Source organism: Panicum virgatum, chromosome 2N (genome assembly GCF_016808335.1).
Source record: "Panicum virgatum strain AP13 chromosome 2N, P.virgatum_v5, whole genome shotgun sequence".
NCBI lineage: Eukaryota > Viridiplantae > Streptophyta > Magnoliopsida > Poales > Poaceae > Panicum > Panicum virgatum.
In genome coordinates, this window is record NC_053146.1 from 52,622,504 (window position 1) to 52,643,151 (window position 20,648).

The 20,648-nt window shown below is 48.1% G+C and overlaps 4 protein-coding genes across 4 annotated transcripts; 1 reads left to right on the forward strand and 3 right to left on the reverse strand.

Annotated features, from left to right (window-relative positions):
* Positions 1-208: 208 nt before the first annotated feature.
* On the reverse strand, positions 209-2,558 carry LOC120661186 (60S ribosomal protein L7a-2-like). The gene is made up of 7 exons (XM_039939924.1): positions 2,390-2,558; positions 2,108-2,155; positions 1,813-2,014; positions 1,007-1,176; positions 774-902; positions 603-695; positions 209-521 (listed from the first exon to the last, which is right to left on the reverse strand). Exons 1-7 carry the CDS (start codon positions 2,390-2,392, stop codon positions 390-392), a joined length of 777 nt encoding a protein of 258 aa, XP_039795858.1. The 5' UTR covers positions 2,393-2,558; the 3' UTR covers positions 209-389.
* Positions 2,559-7,673: 5,115 nt separating this feature from the next.
* On the forward strand, positions 7,674-8,174 carry LOC120662754. Its single transcript, XM_039941834.1, has one exon. It carries the CDS (start codon positions 7,674-7,676, stop codon positions 8,172-8,174), a length of 501 nt encoding a protein of 166 aa, XP_039797768.1.
* Positions 8,175-9,471: 1,297 nt separating this feature from the next.
* LOC120658911 (indole-3-acetic acid-induced protein ARG7-like) lies at positions 9,472-10,114 on the reverse strand. The gene has a single exon (XM_039937034.1). The coding sequence runs from the start codon at positions 10,052-10,054 to the stop codon at positions 9,635-9,637; it is 420 nt and encodes a 139-aa protein (XP_039792968.1). The 5' UTR covers positions 10,055-10,114; the 3' UTR covers positions 9,472-9,634.
* A 7,793-nt stretch (positions 10,115-17,907) lies between these two features.
* On the reverse strand, positions 17,908-20,063 carry LOC120661188 (protein DOWNSTREAM OF FLC-like). Its single transcript, XM_039939925.1, has 2 exons — positions 19,735-20,063; positions 17,908-18,755 (listed from the first exon to the last, which is right to left on the reverse strand). The coding sequence occupies exons 1-2, from the start codon at positions 19,910-19,912 to the stop codon at positions 18,160-18,162; spliced, it is 774 nt and encodes a 257-aa protein (XP_039795859.1). The 5' UTR covers positions 19,913-20,063; the 3' UTR covers positions 17,908-18,159.
* Between the last annotated feature and the right edge of the window lie 585 nt (positions 20,064-20,648).

Below are 20,648 nucleotides of genomic sequence, written 5' to 3' on the forward strand. Positions count from 1 at the left end.
TATGCAATTGTTACGGATACAACAATTGGTTTGACACTGATGTCTACTCAAGCCATTTCTGCATGCACGCAACAGCACTGGCAAGAACATGGAATAGCATCGCCAGCAACAGCGTGAATGGTCATCAGTAAACCTTGACCTCAGCAATGCAGAGATCTCAGAAGACAATGTTCCCCATGCTTTGGCATAGGGGTGCATGATAAGAGACTTCGAGGCTCAAAACATCTCAAACACTGTAAACTCTTGCCTTGCAAAGTTTCTAGACATGGTCTGGCGAACGAAAACAAGTGAAACTAGATTCAGAAAACCACAATACGAGTGCACAATGCCCATCAGCTGTTCCTAGTCGACACAGGAACTACAGATGGATTCAGCAGAAGATAGGTAATCTAGGTCATCCGCTGGGCAGCCTCCTTGGCGAGCAGCTTTTCCCTGGCCTTGGTCTTGGCCTGCGACTTGGAGCCCATGATGCCGCCTCCCCACTTCTTCCTGACCTCGTCGAACTTGTCATTGAAGTTTGCCTGGAGTACGATTTGAGTCATTTTAAGACGGATCATAACCACATGATACCAATCAGATCACAATATGCCATTCTTTCCTACCTTAATAGCTTCCAAGATCTTGCTGAATTCAAGCTTGTCCTCATTCTTGACAGTGGTAAGGCACAGCACGGATGCGGTCTTCTTGTGAACAATCTGCATACCATTATTTGTAAAGTTTCAGACAACCATTGATCAATTCATCAATCTCAATTTACAGTGTATAAAACATACCGATCCAAGGCGAGCCTTTCCTTTAACAATGCAGTAAGGAACCTCCATCTTCCTGCACAGGGCTGGAAGCCACACAACAAGCTCAATCGGATCCACATCATGAGCGATGACAACAAGCTGGGCCTTGTTCTGGAGAAAAAAAGATTCAGATCAACATTGTCAATACTTGTTGCCATGAAAGTGTTACCCTCTATTAGCAAGTAGTCAAGCAAAACAGAGAAGCAATGTCTTACCTGCTCAATGAGGTAGGTCACATGGTTAAGGCCATACTTCACAACAATTGGTTTCTTAGCCTCAACGGTTTTCCCTTCATTCTCAGCCTGAGCCCTCTTCAGAAGCCTCTCCTTCTTGGCAGCCTTGTCCTCAGGGCGGTACTTCAGAAGCATCTTAAACAGGTTGGTTGCTGCAAACATACATCCACAGATATTGTCAACTACATATTTTACAGTGAAAAATAAATAGATAGCTAAAACAGAACAAACAAAGCAAACATCAAACAACCAAAACAAGTCAAGAAAACGTAATTCCAGGACCAGATGTTCACGCTTAGCAGCAACAGCCAAGTAAAACAGTAAGCACATTCATGTTATGTAGTTTTTCAGTAGCTTCTATGAACAAAATATGGTGTTTAATCATTTTCACAGGTAAGATTAGACATGCTACCACACATTTCTAAGATGGAAAAGTACATATATGTACAGTGGTGCCAAAGACCTAAACAAACACCAATGGCATTATGGCAGGCATATCAACAAGTCAAGACAATCTGCTAATCGAGAAATCGAGACACCCAAGCATAATAAACAGTATTACACAAATACTGCGACTGTATTGCCATCATGTGGACAAGATTATCCAATGGTATGTACAGATCAACTCAGTTCGTTACCAATCAGTTGTTCATATGACAATGTACTTGGGCCTCCATCTATTCGAGACTAGCAAGAAAGACGGGAATATACTTCTAGTGAATTCAGAAATTGAACATCCTATGTCCAGTTGACCTTTATAAACAAGAGGGGGAGAATGCTGTGTATACCGAGGTTCTTGTCCAGGGTACGGGTAAACTGGTTCAGCGCCGGCGGCACCTTGAGGCGCTGCTTGAGGATACGGCGCTGGCGCTGGATGCGCACGACCTGGGGCCACTTGACGAACCGGTGCAGGTCCTTCTTGGGCGGAAGCGCACCGCCGATACCGAACTGCTTCGGCCTCTTCTCGAAGAGCGGGTTGGTAACCTTCTCCTGCACGGGCCAAACGTAACCAAATCAGTGTCACAATCAAACCATGGCACCTTACACATATCGAGGAAGAACGTGGTGGGGCGCAGCACATACTGTTTTCTTCTTGGCGGGCACCGGCGCCTTGCCACCTCGCTTCGGGGCCTGCAGATTTGATTCAAGGTCTTAGCACATTGCATGATTCATACACAGATTTCAGTAAGATATCAACCGAAAAATTACAGCTACATCATGTACCCCCCAAGATCCACGAAACCAGATTGAAACATCGCAAATTGCTCCAAACAAAAAAAAAAGAATAGAAACATCCCAATACAAAATCCAGACGGTGGGAATCGGAAGGTACGGGCGGTGGATCAACGGCGAGACCGCACGTACCATTTCGCCGGAGAGGAGCTTGGCGTTCCGAACGGGAGACGACGTCGACGCGGGGGAAGATGGGGGAGGCGGCGAGTGGAGGCGGAGAGGTGGTTCTATAAAGGATGCCTCGCGCCGTGTTGGACGCTCCCTGGCCGTCAGATGCGGGGTGGCGCAGCGAGCAGGGCGGTCTCAGCCGTCCAACGCAGGGATTAGGGTTTAGGAGACGCTAACTTGGGCCGCAGCGGAGGGATAGGTGGCTGGGCCTATATGGGCTGGGCCGTTTGTTCGAGTGGTCCGTAGTGTGGTAGTAATTCCTGCTGTAGGAGGTTTGGCTTCGGCGATTTTTTTAGGCAAAAGTCTATTTTACCTCCTCCAACTATCACCAAATTTTGGTTTTCCTCCTACAACTATAAAACCGGGTATTTCACCTCCCTCAACTTTTCAAACCGTCCATTTTACCTCCCTCGAGCGGTTTTGAAGACTGTTCGCTACAGAGTTTTGTCTTTTTCTTTTTTAAAAAAATTTCAGTTGAATCTTTGAAAAATCATAGTAAATCACAAAAAAATCATAAAATAGAAAATTCAATTTTGTTAGACTTCACATGAGTAGATATACGCAGTCAATATATTATATGGTATAATTTAGTACAATTTTTTTACTGTAACTTTAGATATATACTTTTCTGTAATTAATTTATAGCTACAGTTTTCTTCGTCCCATTATGGTGAAATTTTTATGGTGGGCTAATCATTATATGATTGAGCTATAGTAAAAATTTTATGATTATTAGATCATGTATGACTGAGTTATAGATTTATCTATAGATTCGTCTAGATTTTTCTATAGATTTATCTAGTTTATATAGATAAATCTATAGATCAGTCAAACATGATCTAATAATCATAAAATTTTTACTACAGCTCAATCATATAATGATTAGCTCATCATAAAAATTTCACCATAATGGGACGACGAAAACTGTAGCTATAAATTAATTACAGAAAAGTATATATCTAAAGTTACAGTAAAAAAATTGTACTAAAGTATACCATATAATATATTCACTGCATATATCTACTCATGTGGAGTCCAACAAAATTGGATTTTTTATTTTGTGATTTTTTTTGTGATTTACTATGATTTTTCAAAGATTCAACAGAAATTTTTTTAAAAAAGAAAAAGACAAAACTACGGTTACTGTAGCGAACAGTCTTCAAAACCGCTCGAGGGAGGTAAAATGGACGGTTTGAAAAGTTGAGGGAGGTGAAATACCCGGTTTTATAGTTGTAGGAGGAAAACCAAACTTTGGTGATAGTTGGAGGAGGTAAAATAGACTTTTGCCTTTTTTTATCGCTCGCTTCTCTTGCGTGATGCTAGAATCTTCTGTGTGCCTTCTTGGGTCGTCTGTTGCCCTCGTGTCAATGGCGATGCTCAATCCGTGCCCTTCAACTTGGCTGTTGTCTGGAGAAGGCTCGATGCTTTTACCGGTGGAATGTTCATCGGATTTGTGTCCCTCCAAGGAGTTTTCCTTTGGAGGTTAAAGCTCCACCAGCTCTGTATGCGGGCCGGTGTTCTTGTATCCCCTTTGTGGGATTGTTGCTTGTTGGCCGGAACTCGCTGGTGATGCGACTGGCGTCTGTTCCCGGTGAAGTTGAGGTTTGCCCGGGACGTTCATCGTTTCAACAGCACGATGTGCTATTGATGGGCTCAAAATTTGAAGACTCTTCGTCGATTCGGGAATCGGCCGGAAGCTTCATTCTGGATCTTCTTCATTGCGGAGATGGAGGAGAATCAGGCGATGGTCGCGACGGCGACGGGCACCGGATGCTCCTTTACTGAACTTATGTGTAACTTCCTTTTCTTTCAGGGTACCTGGTCAGGGATTTGGTTGTAAGAGTTCTGTATAAATAAAATCCAACCCTTTCTCAAAAAAAAATTCTTGTTCGAGTCGAGCCCACTGCTTTGATACTTTTCAAATGAACCCCTCGTAGGTTCTACTATTACTCATGCACCCCATCAATGCTTGGGCAGCTGGCAGCTGCGCACCACTTTCAGTTTTGCGATTTTCTGAGTATGTTCAAAGTTCAAATACCTCTATTCAGAGCTTGATGCCGGGTATTTTTTTTGCCCACATCAAGATTGTGTGTTAAATAACTAAGCCTAAAAAATCAAATAGTGGTCTGTAAAACTGCATTTGTGACCTTAATGGTTCCGTTGATCTCCTTCATGCTTATGCATGTTAACTTTGTGGTTCAGGCACTACATTGACATGTCTCTCCCTCAAAAACTATGTAGACATGTATATTATTTTATTTCACTGGAGGTGTACCCTAGAAGCAATATTATAGTTTCACCTTTCTCATTTCAAACGACCCTGTTTCAAATTGCCCATTCAGCTTCTGCAACTTTTCCAAAAAGAAATAGATAATGCAAGATGTGCGCACTATTTGTGAAGCTGCTTAGGCACTCACAAGTTAAATTATGTGTCCTTCACTCTTACCAAAAGCTCTTTTTACTTAGTCTTCCGCCAGCTTTTCAGATGGGCTCTAGCCAGAGGTGGAGCTACCATCACGCAGGGTGGGGTTGCTGCCCCAGCTATCGGCGGAGCAGACCCCCCTGCCCCTCCCATGGCGCCATGGCGTTCCAGGTGACTGGCGACGGAGCAGCCGAGCACCTGCCGCCTACCTGTCGATCTGTCTGCTCGCCGGCTGGAGGAAGAAGACAGTCATTTTGGGCTGGTGGCAGTTGTGTGGCCCATTTAGTTTAGTTATTGGCCCAGCCCATTGACACGCTGAATGAAGTGCTCCTCGCCAACCTGATGCCCCCTCCCCTCCCTAGGCCTGGGCATTCGGTTCTAACCGAACCGATCGGTTCGGTTCTTCGGTTCCTATCTAAATTCGGTTCTCAGAAAACAGGGACCGATCGGTTCTTTTCAAGAGTGGGAACCGAACCGAAAGAACCGAATCATTTCACCACAGGTTCACAAAATCCAAATAAAAAAACTGGATCCCGTCCAGCACCGCCGTTCGCCTCGCCGTTGCTCTCGCCCGGGGCGGAAGGCTCCGCCACCGAGCAACGCACGCACTGGCCTACACCGCGCACGTGCTCGCCGGCGGCGTGGCTGGCCGGAGTCGAAGGCGCTGGCCGTGCGGCAGGCGAGCTGGGCGGCCTGCCGGGGGGTCGAGGAGTCGGCGAGCGCCGCTCGACCGACGGGCACTCGGCGAGTGGGCGGTGGCGCGGGCCGGGGGCGCGGCCGCGCGGATCCGAGGGCTGGGTCGGCGGTGCTCCAGGGCGGCGGCGGGCGCCGGCCTGGGCAGCGGCGGCCACGGTGCGGAGGCCGAGTGCTGGGCGCGGGGGGAGGCAGGGGTGTGGGTGGAGTGGACACAGCGGCGCTCCGGTGCCGGCGGAGCAAGCGATTGGCGAGCGACCAACAGTAGGGCGGGGTGCTACGGCAGTGCGGCGGGCGGCGGGCGGCGACCTAGCAGCGGCCATAGTGCGGAGTGCAGATAAGGGTCGGGGGTTGGGGGTGGGTGTGGGCTGGCCGAGCGAGCTCTGAGTTGGACAGAGAGCAATGCTTGTTTGGGCCTTGGGCCAGCAAACTTGGTTAATGGGCTGAAGTTCGGTTCCTCGGGTAACCGGAATAAAAACCGAAACCGAACCGAGCACTTCGGTTCCTAAGAACCAGGAACCGAAATGGAACCGAACTTCTCGGTTTCGGTTCTGTTTTCGGTTTTTCGTGTCCAGGGCGACCCCTCCCTCATCCCTCTGCTCCGCGCCTCAGTCCGACGCCCCTCCTCGCGGCCTCACCCCTCCCCTGAATCCCCTGCCTCCATCTGCGGCGGCGCCAGGAGGGGCCGAGCTTGTCGCCACAGTCCGCGGAGGAGCCGCTTCTTCCTCTTCCGGGGGCCAGAGGTGCGGCGGGGGTGGCACAGCAGCAGCAGCCAGGGCCCTCCAGGGGCTCCAGGAGCGCGGGCCACGAGCCGGCACCGCTGCGGCTGCGCCTCGGGAGGGCTAGGCGCCGGGCGGGGCTCGGCGCGCCGGCGCCCTCGGTGAACATGCTCTGCCCCAGCTAAAATTCTGGGCTAGCTCCGCCACTGGCTCTAGCTAACGAAACAAGATGGCTCCAAGCATCCATCTTCTGACTCTAGAGTAGTGAACGGGAAAAAAAGGAGGCATGGAGGCTACCCCATCTTTTAAGCTGATTCCTTTCTCACCGGCGGTCCAAGTGTTCCAAAAGTTATTGGGTAATTATTTAAGCATATATTGTATCAAGGTTCCCATATGTGTCTAGTATTCTCCTGTCTTGATGTAGTCAAACATGTCTCTTAGAAGTTACAGGTTCAGCGAATAGTACCTTTTTTTTGTATATTTAACACCTGTATAGCTAATGCCCCTGGCTTCTCCATATTGGGAGATTGAGGCACAATAGGATATTGTATTACATGTTTTAAATGTTTCAAGGATAATTTACTGAAATGACAGTTGTGTGCTTTGCGTCTTTGGGTGTTCAAAGAATGCCAATATGTTTTTTTAATCATGCCAATATAATACAGTAAATGGTTCAACTGATTAGTTGCAAGTTATCATTTTTGGGGCAACTCTGAAGTTTAGAGGCAGCAATCAGTTTATACCACCTTTTCCTTATTTCGTTTTCTTATACAGAGATGATGCTCTACTAATTTTCTGTGCACCGTTAGTTGTAGAATGGATCAAAGAAAATCAGAACTGATAATCTTATCAGAGTGCAGCAACCCAGCTTGGTGAATCGATTGAGCCTGCTTGTAGACAGGGTCTAGAGTTTCAAATCTTGTATGGAAAGTGTGGCTCATCAGGTGCTGCTCACTGGATGCTGGATTCTGGGAGCTGAGCCGTTCTGTCGATTCAATCTTTACCCATTATGCATCGCCAGCAGGTACATATGAAGAGATGAGCCTGAATTCGTTTGCCCTCTAAATGCTATACACCAAAGTAACCTAAGGTTTAATATTGGCATTCCTCAAAAAGGTTTAATAATATTGGCTCCTTTTTTAGATGACAAAATATCATTTGATTTGACAAATTGATCTCAATAATTTTGCTCTTCAGGAAGTTGCATTCCTACTTGTGATCTGGTACCAAAGCAGTAAAATGAACTACGGAAAACGAACTATTTGTAATCAGGGGAATTTTCCCCTGACCCTTGTAGCCATTCTTGACCCCTTAAAAAAAGAACTATCATTGCATCATGTGATGAGGGCAACAAACAAAACATCATGCCATCAAAACATCTAGATCATTAGCAAAACACCATGTGCTCCAGCGCATGATCGAAGACTGCCCCTCCATCCGCCACCCCCTGGTCGACGCTCCCTGCCCGGTTTTGCAATACGCCGACGACACCTTGATCCTAGTTCGGGCTGCCAGTGAGGATGTCATCGCCCTCAAGCGCATCCTGGACGTGTTCTCGGCGGCCACTGGTATAAAGATCAACTTCCACAAAAGCACCGTCGTCCCGATGCATGTCCCTGAATCGAAGCTCCGTCGTCTGCTCAAGGCACTCCAATGTCAACGGGCAGACTTCCCGCAAACCCACTTGGGTCTCCCTCTCTCAAATGTGAAGCTCAACCTCTCGGCTTTTGCCCCGCTCATTGCTAAGGTTGATAAGCAGCTCTCAGGTTGGAAAGCCATCCTCCTCAACCATGCCAGGCGCCTGGTTCTCATCAACTCCGTCCTCGATGGTATGCCTGCCCACTTGATGTCTGCTCTGCTTCTTCCCGCTGGCACGGTCGACGCCCTTGACAAGCGCCGCAGAGCTTTCTTGTGATCTGGTGAAGACACCGTTCACGGCTCGCAGTGCCTGGTCGCCTGGGACAAAGTCTGCACATCCAAATGTGCGGGAGGTCTTGGTGTCAAGCAGATCAGTGTCCAGAACGCCTGATTGTTGCTAAAGCTCCTCCACCGCCTCCACCACCCCCTGGGGTCCTCCTGGGCCTCCTGGGTGCGCCAGCGCGTCGACATCCACACCCTGGAGGGCGACATGGACGGCGCGCACTGGGACGGCCTCCGATCGCTGCCTCCCGCCTACCGGCAAATCACAACTGTGGCAGTCAATGACAGTGCCACCACTGCCTTCTGGGAGGACAATTGGACTGGGGGCACCCCTCTCTGCACCACCTTCCCCGTGCTCTACAGCCATGTGGCGAAGCACGGCGCATCAGTCCAAGCAGTGGCACAACATGGCCTGGCTAGCTCCCTTGTGCCTCGCCTCAGTCCCCAGGCTAGAATCGAACTGCTCTCGGCCCAGAACATGCTCTCCACCTGGGCACCGACCGCCGACACGGATGTGCGCAGTAGTCCGCTGGAAGCGGCTGGCCATTGCCTGGTTACCAGCATGATCTACAAGATAGCAACTCAGTCGGGAGACAAATGTGCACATTCCGGCTTCATCTGGAACTTGTGTTGCTCCTCCAAAACCGCATTCAGTGCAAGGCCAACCTGAAGATGAAGAACGTCCTGGACTCTGATGTGTGCGAGCTGTGCAAGTGCTCCGTTGAGACGGCGTCTCATCTGATTTCTGGTTGTTCCATCGCTCAAAGTTTCTGGCGCCACATAGGATGGGATCCGCTCCGCATTCCCCCTGCTGCCGACCTCTGGCAGATTGAAGCTCAAGCCGACGCCCCGTCTCGGTCGCTACCCACCATGATCCTCCTCTGCTGCTGGAACTTGTGGCTGCACCGGCACGACGTGGTGTTCCGTCGACGAGACCCAAGCCTACGACAACTCCTCTTTTCCTGCCGTGAAGCTGCCGAGCTCTGGCGCTGGCGCCTGCCTCCTGCTCAGCGTAGTGATGTCGACTACTGGAGAATTTGTTTTGTCATGTAAACTCCCCCCACTCCTAGCTTGTGCTAACTTATTCCTGCAGTCATGCACTCTTTGTCATGAACTGCGCTTGTAACGGCTCCACGCCAAACCTTTCCATCACCGGTTAATCCGGCATCTATGGGAATCCAATTCAGGTGGGGACTCATCGTCCCCCCCCCCCCCCCCCCCCCCCCCCCGGTGTTTACGTCAAAAAAAACATGACATTTTTTTGTCCGTGTCACGATGAGAATATGCTCAACAAAAAACTCGAGCTCAAGAACTCGTCGACTACTAGGATGCACGAGCCACCTGTTGGCGGGTGGCATCTACCCGATCTGCACACGATTGACATCAGTACTCAGTACACACATAGAGGAAGATCGGCTGCCGATCGGCTAGATCAAGCACCCGTCGCCGCCCAAGCTACGACCGGCCGACGAGGAGCTGCCGGCCGGGGGCGAGCAGCCGGTACGCGGAGTGGCCCCTGACGAGGCCGCACCTTGCCACGGCCGCCGCCGCCTCGCCGGCGGCGGCCTCCTCCTCCTCCTCGATCTGCTCCAGCACCCGCACGAAGGCGTCGGCGTCGCACGGCAGCGCGAGCGGGCCCGCGGCCTCGTACCCGAACGCCTCCTCGGCCTCGTCCAGCAGCGCCCGGAACAGCGGGTGGTTGACGCACTCCGTCCGGACCACGAAGCGCTGCCGCCCCGCGCCGACGCACACCGTGAAGCAGCCCTCCGGCGCCGGCGGCTGCTTGCTCCTCCGCGCGCTCCGGCACCGGTCCAGCGTCTTCGTGATGAGCCCCGGCTTCCTCCCTTTCTCCGCGGCCGGCTTCTTCTCAACCATGGTGGACACGTCACAGCGAGGTGTGCGTGGACGAAGTGGAAGTATGGGCGATGATGCTGATTGGTACAGGCTTATGGTGAAATCAAGCTTAGTGGTCAAGAATGAGGAGGCGAGAGGAATATATGTAGGAGACAAGATGATTAGTGAATCTAGAGAAAGGGTCGTGATCAAGAGGCTGTTTTAATATAAGATTAGGAGGTGATGAGAGAGAGAGAGAGAGAGAGAGAGAGTACATAGTTTTGTACACAATAATTGCAAATATAGAATTACACACTTGTAGTGGTACTCGCATATAGTACGATTGTTAGGGTACGGTTTGGCAGTTCCGGAGGGCAAACAAAACAAACTAGAGCATCAGGGGCCAGGGATGCTCCATCTCCATGCACGCGTGACCTCATGCCTGGCCGACCTGATGAGGGTTGAGGGTAAATACGCAAGTGGGGCGGCGCCGGGATACCCACTACCCGTCCGCAGCACCCGCTAGCTTTTTGCGGCAGCCCACAAGACGCCGTTTGATGACGCGGGTACATGCAAGAGCCCGCAGTGTCCGCATGCATGCATGTGAAGTGACGCGGATACACAATTTCCTCAACTCTACTGCTAAGTGTAACAAAGAGATAGTAAATAATGTAACAAAGAGATAGTGCTTTCCTCAGCTTGTTGTTTCGGCTCCAAAGATTCAATTACAGTCACAGTTTTAGACGCAGCTTCCTCAGTCCGCTGTTGCGGCTCCAATCACACTTTTAGACGCAGCCCGTGTATACGAAAGGATACAGCTAAATTAATAAATGCTTATTACAGCAAATTAACTTCTTAGATACTGATAAATGACCAATACTCGTTAGCAAAGCCATCTTGAGCTTCCTTTTGTGACATCAACCAAGCTGAGCACTGTTTTGCGACATTAACCAAGTTTTGATGATGCAATAAACTGATCATGAGGACCTCTACTAGTATACTCTGTTTACTTGAAGCCTATCCCTATTAAGCTGCTTTATAGCAAAAACCTGCAGCAAAAGATCACACTTAAGTCATGTGCCTTTCTTTTTAATCTCACCTATTTACATTACTGTTCTATTTGCATCCACTCCACATCATATTCTTTCAACAAACTATCATAAGACAAGCACATAAGGTCTGAAGTCTAAAAAATAAGCTCCATTGAACAGCTACTACTTGATTTGTTTTCAGAGTTTCAGGCTGCAAACTACATAGATACTGACACACTATAACAAATTAACTTGTGTATGGAAGGATCACTGCAAACAGCTCCATTTGAGTCGTTGTAACACCTAAGCCTAATAAAAATCATGGTGTTTGAAATCAAAATTAATAGCAAAGGCCAACAAGGATGCTGCTTGCCAATTTTTCTAAACAGTCAAGAGTTAACATCATCTTGTGCATGGAAGCAATTGACTACAGTACCATATATCAGGATTACACTGCAAGTCAACTAGTACATGTGTAAACAAAGATGAACAGAACTGCAAGAATCCCTATCAGTTGATAATACTTACAGTGTAGTAGATGCAGCACAACTAGATGCAATCAGATTCATCCACTGCAATATTTCCAGCTATGTTATCATGTGTACTATCCTCTGATCTTAGCCAATCTTGAAGACAGATAAGAGCTTCAATTGTTTCACTTTTTAGTTTGCTCCTATAGTCACTCACAACTCTTCCTCCAGTAGAAAATGCTGACTCTGAGGGCACCGTGGATGCTGGTACTGCCAAAATATCACTGGCCATGCGTGCAAGTGCTGGATAAGTGGCTGACTGCATTTTCCAATATTGCAAGATGTCAAGATTAGATCCTACTTCCATTGTTTCTTCTTCTAAGTACTTGTCTAACTCATTTATTGGTCTTCTCAACAACGTCTGTACATTTTGATGTCGCCCCCAATCTGCCCATGGGTTGCTATCATCAGTATTGACCAGATGTGCCTTCTCAACAACGACATTGATTTCTGAGGAATATTCAGCAAAGAGCTTTCTAAATGTCTTCTCCACTTTAGAAATGTATCTGAATGCTTCATCCTCAAACCATTGGTTCAAGCGGAACTCAAGAAAGCGAATCTTAAACTGAGGATCAAGAATAACTGGAATGCAGATTTTCAAATAGGACAGATCCCAGTATTTCTTCAACTTTGCCTTCATCCCATGCACCATAGTTGCAATTGTCAAGTCAGCATTTGAGGATTGTTTGTCCAGCTCCTTCTTCACCTCCCAGAGCATATGGAAGTAGCGATCTGAAGTAGGATATTTTGAGCCCGAAACTACATTAGTGGCATCATAGAATGGTTCCAACATCTTACATAGGTTCTTTGCCACCTTCCAGTCCCTGATTGAAGGTTCATATGTGTATTGTGGGTCATCTTGACTTAAAGCTTCATATGCTCGCCTATACTGCAATGCTGTCTCGAGCATAAGATAAGTAGAATTCCACCTAGTCACAATGTCAAGAGGAGGACGTTTCCCGGCAGGTATACCTACTTGCTCCACCAATGCCTCAAACCGTTGCTTTCGAGCCTGTGAACTCTTTACATACTTAACACTCTCTCTAATGTTTTTGGTTGCACCACTAATGGCCTTGAAACCCTCTTGAACAATCAGATTGAGGACATGAGCAGCACACCGACAATGAAATAATTTTCCTTTGCGAAACAACTGGCCCTTGGCAACAAGATTCTCTTGCAAGGTTGCAACAAAGTTATCATTTACGGACGCATTATCCAATGTAATTGCAAAAATCTTGCTTTCTATGTTCCAATCTTGAAGTGTTTTCAACAAGGCATTGAACATAGTTCTACCATCATGGGGTGACTCTACTTGAGTGAACTTTATGATATGTTTCTGAAGTTGCCAATCATCATCAATAAAGTGAGCAGTCACACACAGGTAGCCCAAAGACTGGTTTGAGGTCCACATGTCAGCAGTGAGAGAAATCCTAGATTTTAAGAAGCTCAGCATATTCCTTAGCTCTGCTTTTCCTTCCTCATGCATGCTAATGCAGTCAGATTTAATGGTTGTTCTGGACACTTCTTTGAACCATGGATTCAGGCAATGTTCGGCTAGGCGCTGACTAGGCGGTGACTAGGTGCGCCTAATCGCTAGTCGACGGGGTGCCGCGTAGCCTAGGGGGTTAGGCGCAGTCTAGGCGGCCGCGGCGCCTAGGCGTCGATCAGCAGCGCCTCGGCGGCGATTCAGCGGCGAGCAGGCGCTCAAGGCGGCGCTTAGTCGGGCAGGCTACTGCGCGCGTGATTTTTTTCGGCCGCCTACGGAAGCGCGCGATAGAGGCGGCCGCGCGGGAAGATTATCTCGCTCCCGGTTGATTCCCGCTCGCAGACCCTGCTCCCGCTCGCAAACCCCACTCGTAGACGCGCGCCGGAGGGGAGCTTCACCCGCCGGCGTTGCTCCTCCCCGCCGGCGCTGCTCCTCCAAGCCGGCGTTGCTCCTCCCCCGCCTGGATCTCCTCCCCGCCGGCGCTGGTCGTTCTCACGCGGCCTCGCTCCTCCAAGCCGGCGCTGCTCCTCCCCCGCCTGGATCTCCTCCCTGCCGGCGCTGCCCGTCCTCGGCTCCTCACCTGGAAGCTCCTCCCCGCTGGTGCCGCTCGCCTGCAGTCCTCCAAGGTGAGTCCCCTCCCCTGCTTGTTCCCCTCCCATCCCCTGCTCCCCTCCCATCCCCTGCTCATTCCCCTCCCCTCCCCTGCTCGTTCCCCTCCCTTGCTTCTCTTCTCTGAATGTCAAGTTGCTGGTCAATGCCTAGTTCCCCTCCCCTGCTCGTTCCTCTCCCTGTACTCTGTAGTTGCTGGTGAATATGATGCATTCCCATTGCCAAAATGTAGGATGTCGATAGAGGCTGGACATGTTGAGAGAGCAAGCACTAAGGCAGTGAATCTCCTGAAAAGAAATTCAGATGATGTTGACAAAGAGTAAGCCAGCTGGAAATCAGATATGTCTACTGGCCCTCTTTTTAATACTTACGGTGGCTCATATATACTAGTTATATACACATATATAGTTATATACATAATATATATACATAATATATATAATTTATGGCTATATATAATTTATGGCTATATTGCCAAAACGCCTAGGAAAGCCTAGGACCGAGTAATCCCGACTAGGCTCTAGGCAATGGGTCGGCGCCTAAATTCCGCCTAGCACCTAGCTGAACCTTGGATTCAAGGCAGCCACAAATGATCTAAACTTTGGATATTCAACTAGGCTAAATGGCAATTCATGCATAATAATCAATTTCACTAGTTCTTGGCGAGCTACTTCTTGATTAAACCTCCAATCTTTCAAAGATACATCAAGCAGGGACACACCAGAACTCAACTGAGACATAATCTTATCTAATTTAGATTTCTCCTTACAAGTCTTCATGTGTCTACCACAAGCACTTGTACCACTATCTCTGTTTGCCTTGAATATTTGATTGCAATGGATGCATTGAGCTTCTACTACCATCCCATTTTCATATATTGGCTCAAATTCTTTCCATATATGTGAGGTAAGTTTGCGTCTATGTGAAGATCCTATAATAAGATTGCAAAAAATTATCTACTATAACTACTGCAGAAATATTGATGGCATGGAAAAAATTAACAATTGCAGAAATATTAAGTGGCAATAGATTCCAATACTAACCTTTCCTCGAGATTACGACTTCTTTTGCTAATAAAAGGAGATATTGGGGATTCTTCTGGACAGCTTGACAACTCTATTAATGGGGACATGATCCTTGGGGACAACAACATCCTAATCCCAGTTGAGCTTGATGGTACTAGTGGTGACATTGGCACTGTTGGTGACTTGAGTCGCTTTGCGGTTTGTGCCTTCACCCGCTTCAGCGCAGAGATTTTACGCTTTCCTGTTGATACCATATCATCTCTCTCGGTCTGCATAGACAAAAATATATATTACAACATAGTCTATAAGGAAGCATTCTGGCTATCTAAATACAAGAGCAAGTGACAGATAATAGTAGAGAGGTAAAAAACAGCAGTTCACTTATTGCATTCTTGGCAAGAAACAGAACATGTGCTTGCTTCCTCCTCTTCCCTTCACTGACTGCCTCCCGTTTTGCTGCGACGACGGCGATGGCTGAAGATGATGGTGGACGAGGATCAGCAGACGCCGGCGGCGGTGACTGAAAACAAAACAAAACAAAACCATGAGTCTGGTATTAACATTTACCAGGTCTCGCCATAACATCATGAAGTAAGTCTCAACCAGTAAACAGACCAATAAGACACGAATGCTAGTTTAGTCTGACAACAATAGCTTCAACACCTCTATTTATTTACCATTCTCCTCTACAGGATCTATGTAAGATCTAGAATCAATCCGTCCAGCAACAAGCAAAAACAAATCATTAAGCCAAACAACATGACCAATCTACAACATTATTTATTCCCCCTATCTATAGAAGCCCCCGTACCTTCCCATTGTCTATACCACCTACAGAGTACAGACTTGCTACTAGCCGTCACACCTGAAAGCAACCTTACTAAATTGTTGCTATCTAGCTCTTGGTGCACTGCAAGCAAGGGATCTGGTGCGACAGATGGGTCGCATGGCACAGCATAGCACGCTGCACGCATGAGGCCGGCATGCATGAGGACGCGACCTGACTGACGGACCAGGAATCAGGATGCAAGCATAGAAACGGCGAGCCCGGAGTGCCATGTTCAGCAATCCCCAAGCAGCCCGCCATCGCAAGAATCAATTGGCCAGCAAGAAATCTAACATGTGATGGCTTCCTCCTCTTCCCTTCCCTCCTGATTGCTTCTCGATGGGCTGTGGCCGCAGCGGCGGCGGCGGCGACGGTTGAAGGCATAGGCGCGGGCACGGCCACGGCCACGGACGACAGCGACGGAGGCAGCGCACGCGGAGGAATCGTCACAATGGAAAGAGGCGACGCCGGTGGGATGGAGTTAGGGTTCTCCATGGCGGCGGCACTGCGGAGCGCGGACGAGACGACGGCTGCTGTGCTGCGGGAGGATTGAGCGATGGGAGATATGCTAGCTATGTGGGTTGTGCGGGCTGTGTGAGCTAACCCGCATATGACCGCTTCGGCGAGTGGGCTGGAATGTTGGCCCAGTGGGTTAGCTAACTCGCTGCTTGCATTTTGAGTTGAGGGGGGCCAGTTCATGGCGTCATTCTTTGCAATAATGCAGTAGATTTAGCGGCAACTCCCTCTCTGACCTGCGTGCATGATTGCGATCAGTTTGGAGGTGTCAATCTGCCCAACCACAAGGGTTGTTTAGCTCAGCCTGATTAGCAGTACACCTGCTAGCTCCTCCCTAATGCAACGCTCCAAGACGTCAGCCTGAATATATATAGCTCGCCACATTTGTTTTATGGTGTCACTGTCAGTCTAGTCCGCATGCGTCACGAGAGAGCCAGTCCGGGGTTTAACACCTGGACCCAAGATGAGGCCGCGTTTAGTTCTTAAATTTGTTTGCACAGTATCTGTCAAATCAAGTTTTCGAACACATACATGGAACATTAAATGTCGTTGAAAAAAATAACTAATTACACAGTTTAACTGATTCATAGAATTTAATAATATTAATTAATCTATGATTAGATATTATTTATCAAGTAACAACAAACACATGCTACAGTACCAAAATCCAAACTTTTTCACCAACTAAACACCCCCTCAACCAGCCGTGTTTTTTGAAACCCTTCACCAATCTGTTTGGCTGTCGTGTAATCTCTTTTCCGAACAAACGAGGTGCACTTCCACTGGAAAGCTAGATTGCCAATGGGTTTTGGCAGCTTCGTGGTCGTACTAGTACTACCATGTTAGGGTCCAAGAGAAAAGACAAAGCAGCAAGGTCTGATGGAAACTCCATGTTGAGGCAAACGGTTACGCAGACACCTGTACCTACTGCGTCGTGTCATCGGCACATTAGGTGACGCCTTTTCTTGGTAAGGCGATGAACCAGACTTTCGTCTAGTTCCGTAACTCCTTCGCAGAATCCGCACCAATCATACCCGAATTTATTACGTGTACAGCCAATGAGCCAACCCCATCTCCGGCATGAGCTCCAAACAGGTTAGACAGGTTTAGAGCGTACAGGATGGCTCTTGTCTTGGCACACCTTGTTCATGTTCAGTTTTCGGGAACTAGAAGTTGATATTCATCTACTAAAGATGGGGGACCTATTCATCAGAATTAGTAATATACTCTACTTTTTTTTTGAGAAGTCCAAATTACACCATCGAACTATCGCAGAAGCCGATTTTCAACATTCAACTACAAAACTAGATAACATAAGTCATTCAACTATTGAAACCGGGCAAATTTGACCCTTGGGTGGTTTCCAAAGTGGTTTTGTATTTTTTTTAAACAATAAAAAATTCTAATTAGATTTAGAAAATCAAAACTAATTCATTTTGAATGGGGAAAATATGTAACTAGTACCAAATTTTTTTATAAAAATATAACCTATTTATTATTGCTCTATTTGAGTCTTTTTTATTTAAAAACAATAGACATAATTACAAACAACTAAATATTATGAAAATAAAAGGCTGGATCGGAATAATTGAAAAGTATCGTACCAATAGAGAGGTTACATTTTTAGAAAAAATTTTATACCAATTTTTTATTTTTTATTTAAATGAATTACTTATAAATTTTTTAATTTAAATTTGAATATTTTAATTTTCACAAATAGAAAACCACCTCCAAAACCACCTAAAGGGCCAAATTTGCCCAGTTTCAACAGATGGTCTTTGTTATCCGGTTTTATAGTTAAATGTTAAAAATTAAATCTTTGTGATAGCTTAAGGGTGTAAAGCGGATTTTTCCTTTTTTTCTGAACATTCATAAGAAGATCAACACCAGTAACCAGTGTCACTACTGAAAATCAGACCTCATGTTCATCAGCACAATGAACACCATGGCAACATCAGCACTGCTGGCTCCAGTTTCATGCACAGTGGTCACCAAACACAAGACCAAATATCACACGCCCTCTCACTCTCTCGCCACTAACACACAGAATCTGCAGATAATCTTGGCAAGGATGCTAAAATCTCATATCTTGACAAGGTTCTTCTGAACACTATTCATGTCTTTCTAAGGGCGAGAATCCGCTTCTTGGGACGGAGGGAAGCGGTAGAACGGCGGCGGCGGCGCCGCCGGCTCGTAGAGCGGGAACGGCAAGAACGGCGGGCGCAGGAAGGGCACCAGCCAATCCGGCACGGGGAACGGCCACGGGAACGACACCGTCCCGCCGGCTGCGCCGCCCGGCGAGGCGTACGGCGGCCGGAACGGCGGCCAGAAGAGCGGCAGGAACGGCCAGAAGAAGAGCGACGAGCCGAACGCGCCGCCCGCGGCGCCGCCGGGGCAGAGCGCGCCGCCCCGCTTGGCGGGGCGGAAGTTGAGCGCGTTGAGGTTGAGGAAGCAGGCGCTGGTGGCGCGGGAGCGGAGCGCGATGTGCTGCGTGGAGCCGCCGGTGCCCGGGACGTTGCAGGCGGCGGAGGAGCTCCGGACGAGCGTGGCGCGGCACGCCGAGCGGAGCTCGCGGCCCTCGCGGCACTCGAAGCCGTCCACGGGGGGCACGTCCAGCTTGTACACGCCGTGCTGGTCCGTGGTGCGCTCCGCCTCCAGGGACAGCTCCTCCGACGACGTCGAGTTCACCTTGAAGCTGCACTTGATCAGCACCCGGGCTCCTGTACGCAGCATGCCGTCGTGGCGTCGTTAGTGGATTTAGCATTTGGGTTCAGCACGCACACTCCCTCTAAGCACAGGAAAAAATATCGTGGCCGCAAATTTAACAGCGATTGTACTAGAGCTCATCCGTAAATATCTGAAGAAAAAAAATTGCAATGATCTAGAAGTACTAGTATTACTCAAGAAAATCTGGTCTAGCATACAAATGAAACTGTTCGTTAAGGTATCTTGAGGCGAAGTTTAAATACTTCATTTCAGTAGTACATGGAGTTAATTCAGAGTTCCATAATGCGTACATGAAAGCCATGGCGCCAGCTGGGCTTCTGAAATCTGAGCTATGCAATGTAGTACTCTGAGACCAGAGGATGCGTGTCAGAGTGAGGCGTTGAAATCTAGTGCACAACTGCTGATCGCAGGCATGCCACGCTCTGACAATTCATAAGCACAGATGTCTGAATTCTGAAGGTCAAGTGCAGAGCAACTCATGCAAAGACATTTCTGCTTGATGAAGCACATTTCTGCTTGAGGCAGTGCGCCAGTGCTAACTGCTTAACTGCTACTACTACTAGTCTACTAAATCCCAATGCATGACAAAATTGAGAAACACTGAAGTAAATACAGTCTGAGCGGCGGGGGTCATCAGTGAATAACACCGAAAAACTGAATCAGAACTAGAGTTCTACTCGTATGTCGCAACAGCAACTAAGTTGGACCAAGCGATATACGTGTGTGTAGTTGAACAAGAGGACAGGGAAAAATACTAATCCTCCTGAAACATCCGACATGTGACAGCTTGTAAATCTACTGCAAAAGAATGCATGCAAGAACCTGATGCAGTTTCTCTAGCACATTTCAGAGCTGAGTAGGCTTCTACTGCAATGCAGGATCCTTCCCGGGGGGAAATTACGATTGGGTAAAAAAATGCAATGCAGGATGAGGCAATGCGCAACCTGTTTGACAGAGAGCATTTCCAGTCACCTTTCAAGAAGAAGCTATGCTTGGAGAAGGTATTGTTGGAGCAGGCGTCGCAGTACACCGATCCGACCACGGTGATGTTGTTGGCCTTCGACAGGAACTTGGCCTCCGTGCCACTGAACATCAGCAGCAACAGCAGCGCCACGGACACCGCAACAAGAGCGGCCAAGCTGCTCGCCATTGGAGGTCAGCGAGCTCGGAAGGAAGGGGGCGTAACGGCAATGGAGATCAGACTGAAGGCAGAGGGAGAGGGGAGGAGATCGACGAGCTGATGAGGAAGCCGGAAGCGAACAACCGCATGTGAACCGGGGCTTGGACTGGTGCGGAGACAGGGAGAAGATGGTCAAGCACTAGCTTCCGCTGTGTGGTCTCCTCTTACCCTTTTTTCCATTCCTGGGCCCACTGGCCAGTGGAAGGTAAGTGGGTAAATGGTGCATGTGATTTGGGTTTGTTTCTGGGGCCTCGTGGGATTATTCTCCCGTATGTTTTCCAAATATGCATTTAGCTATTTTTCAAAAAAAAAACAGTTACGAAAAGGTCATAGAGATTGACAACTTAAGGTTGATGTTATTAGGCTCGACATGGAAGGAGTTCTGTAATACGTCTTTGTAAATTTTTCTAGTCAAAATACTGTATTATAGATCTCGTCGAGGGCTAACTTAGCTTGTTTGAACATTGGGGTTTGGGTTAGAGGGAAGATATCACTGAAGCGTTTCTGAGCTGCTCGCGTATCCTGTTGGCTTGACTACATGGGCCGAATTGTCCATGGTTTGCTGCACTGCTTCCTGAAAATTTCATGGGCCGAGTCGCAGAGGGAAGAAGTTTCCATAGTTCAACAACACTTCAAGTCTTCAACCTATTCTCAAAAAAAAAAAAACCCTTGAACCTCAACCAAAATATTCCAGGATGCAAACTTG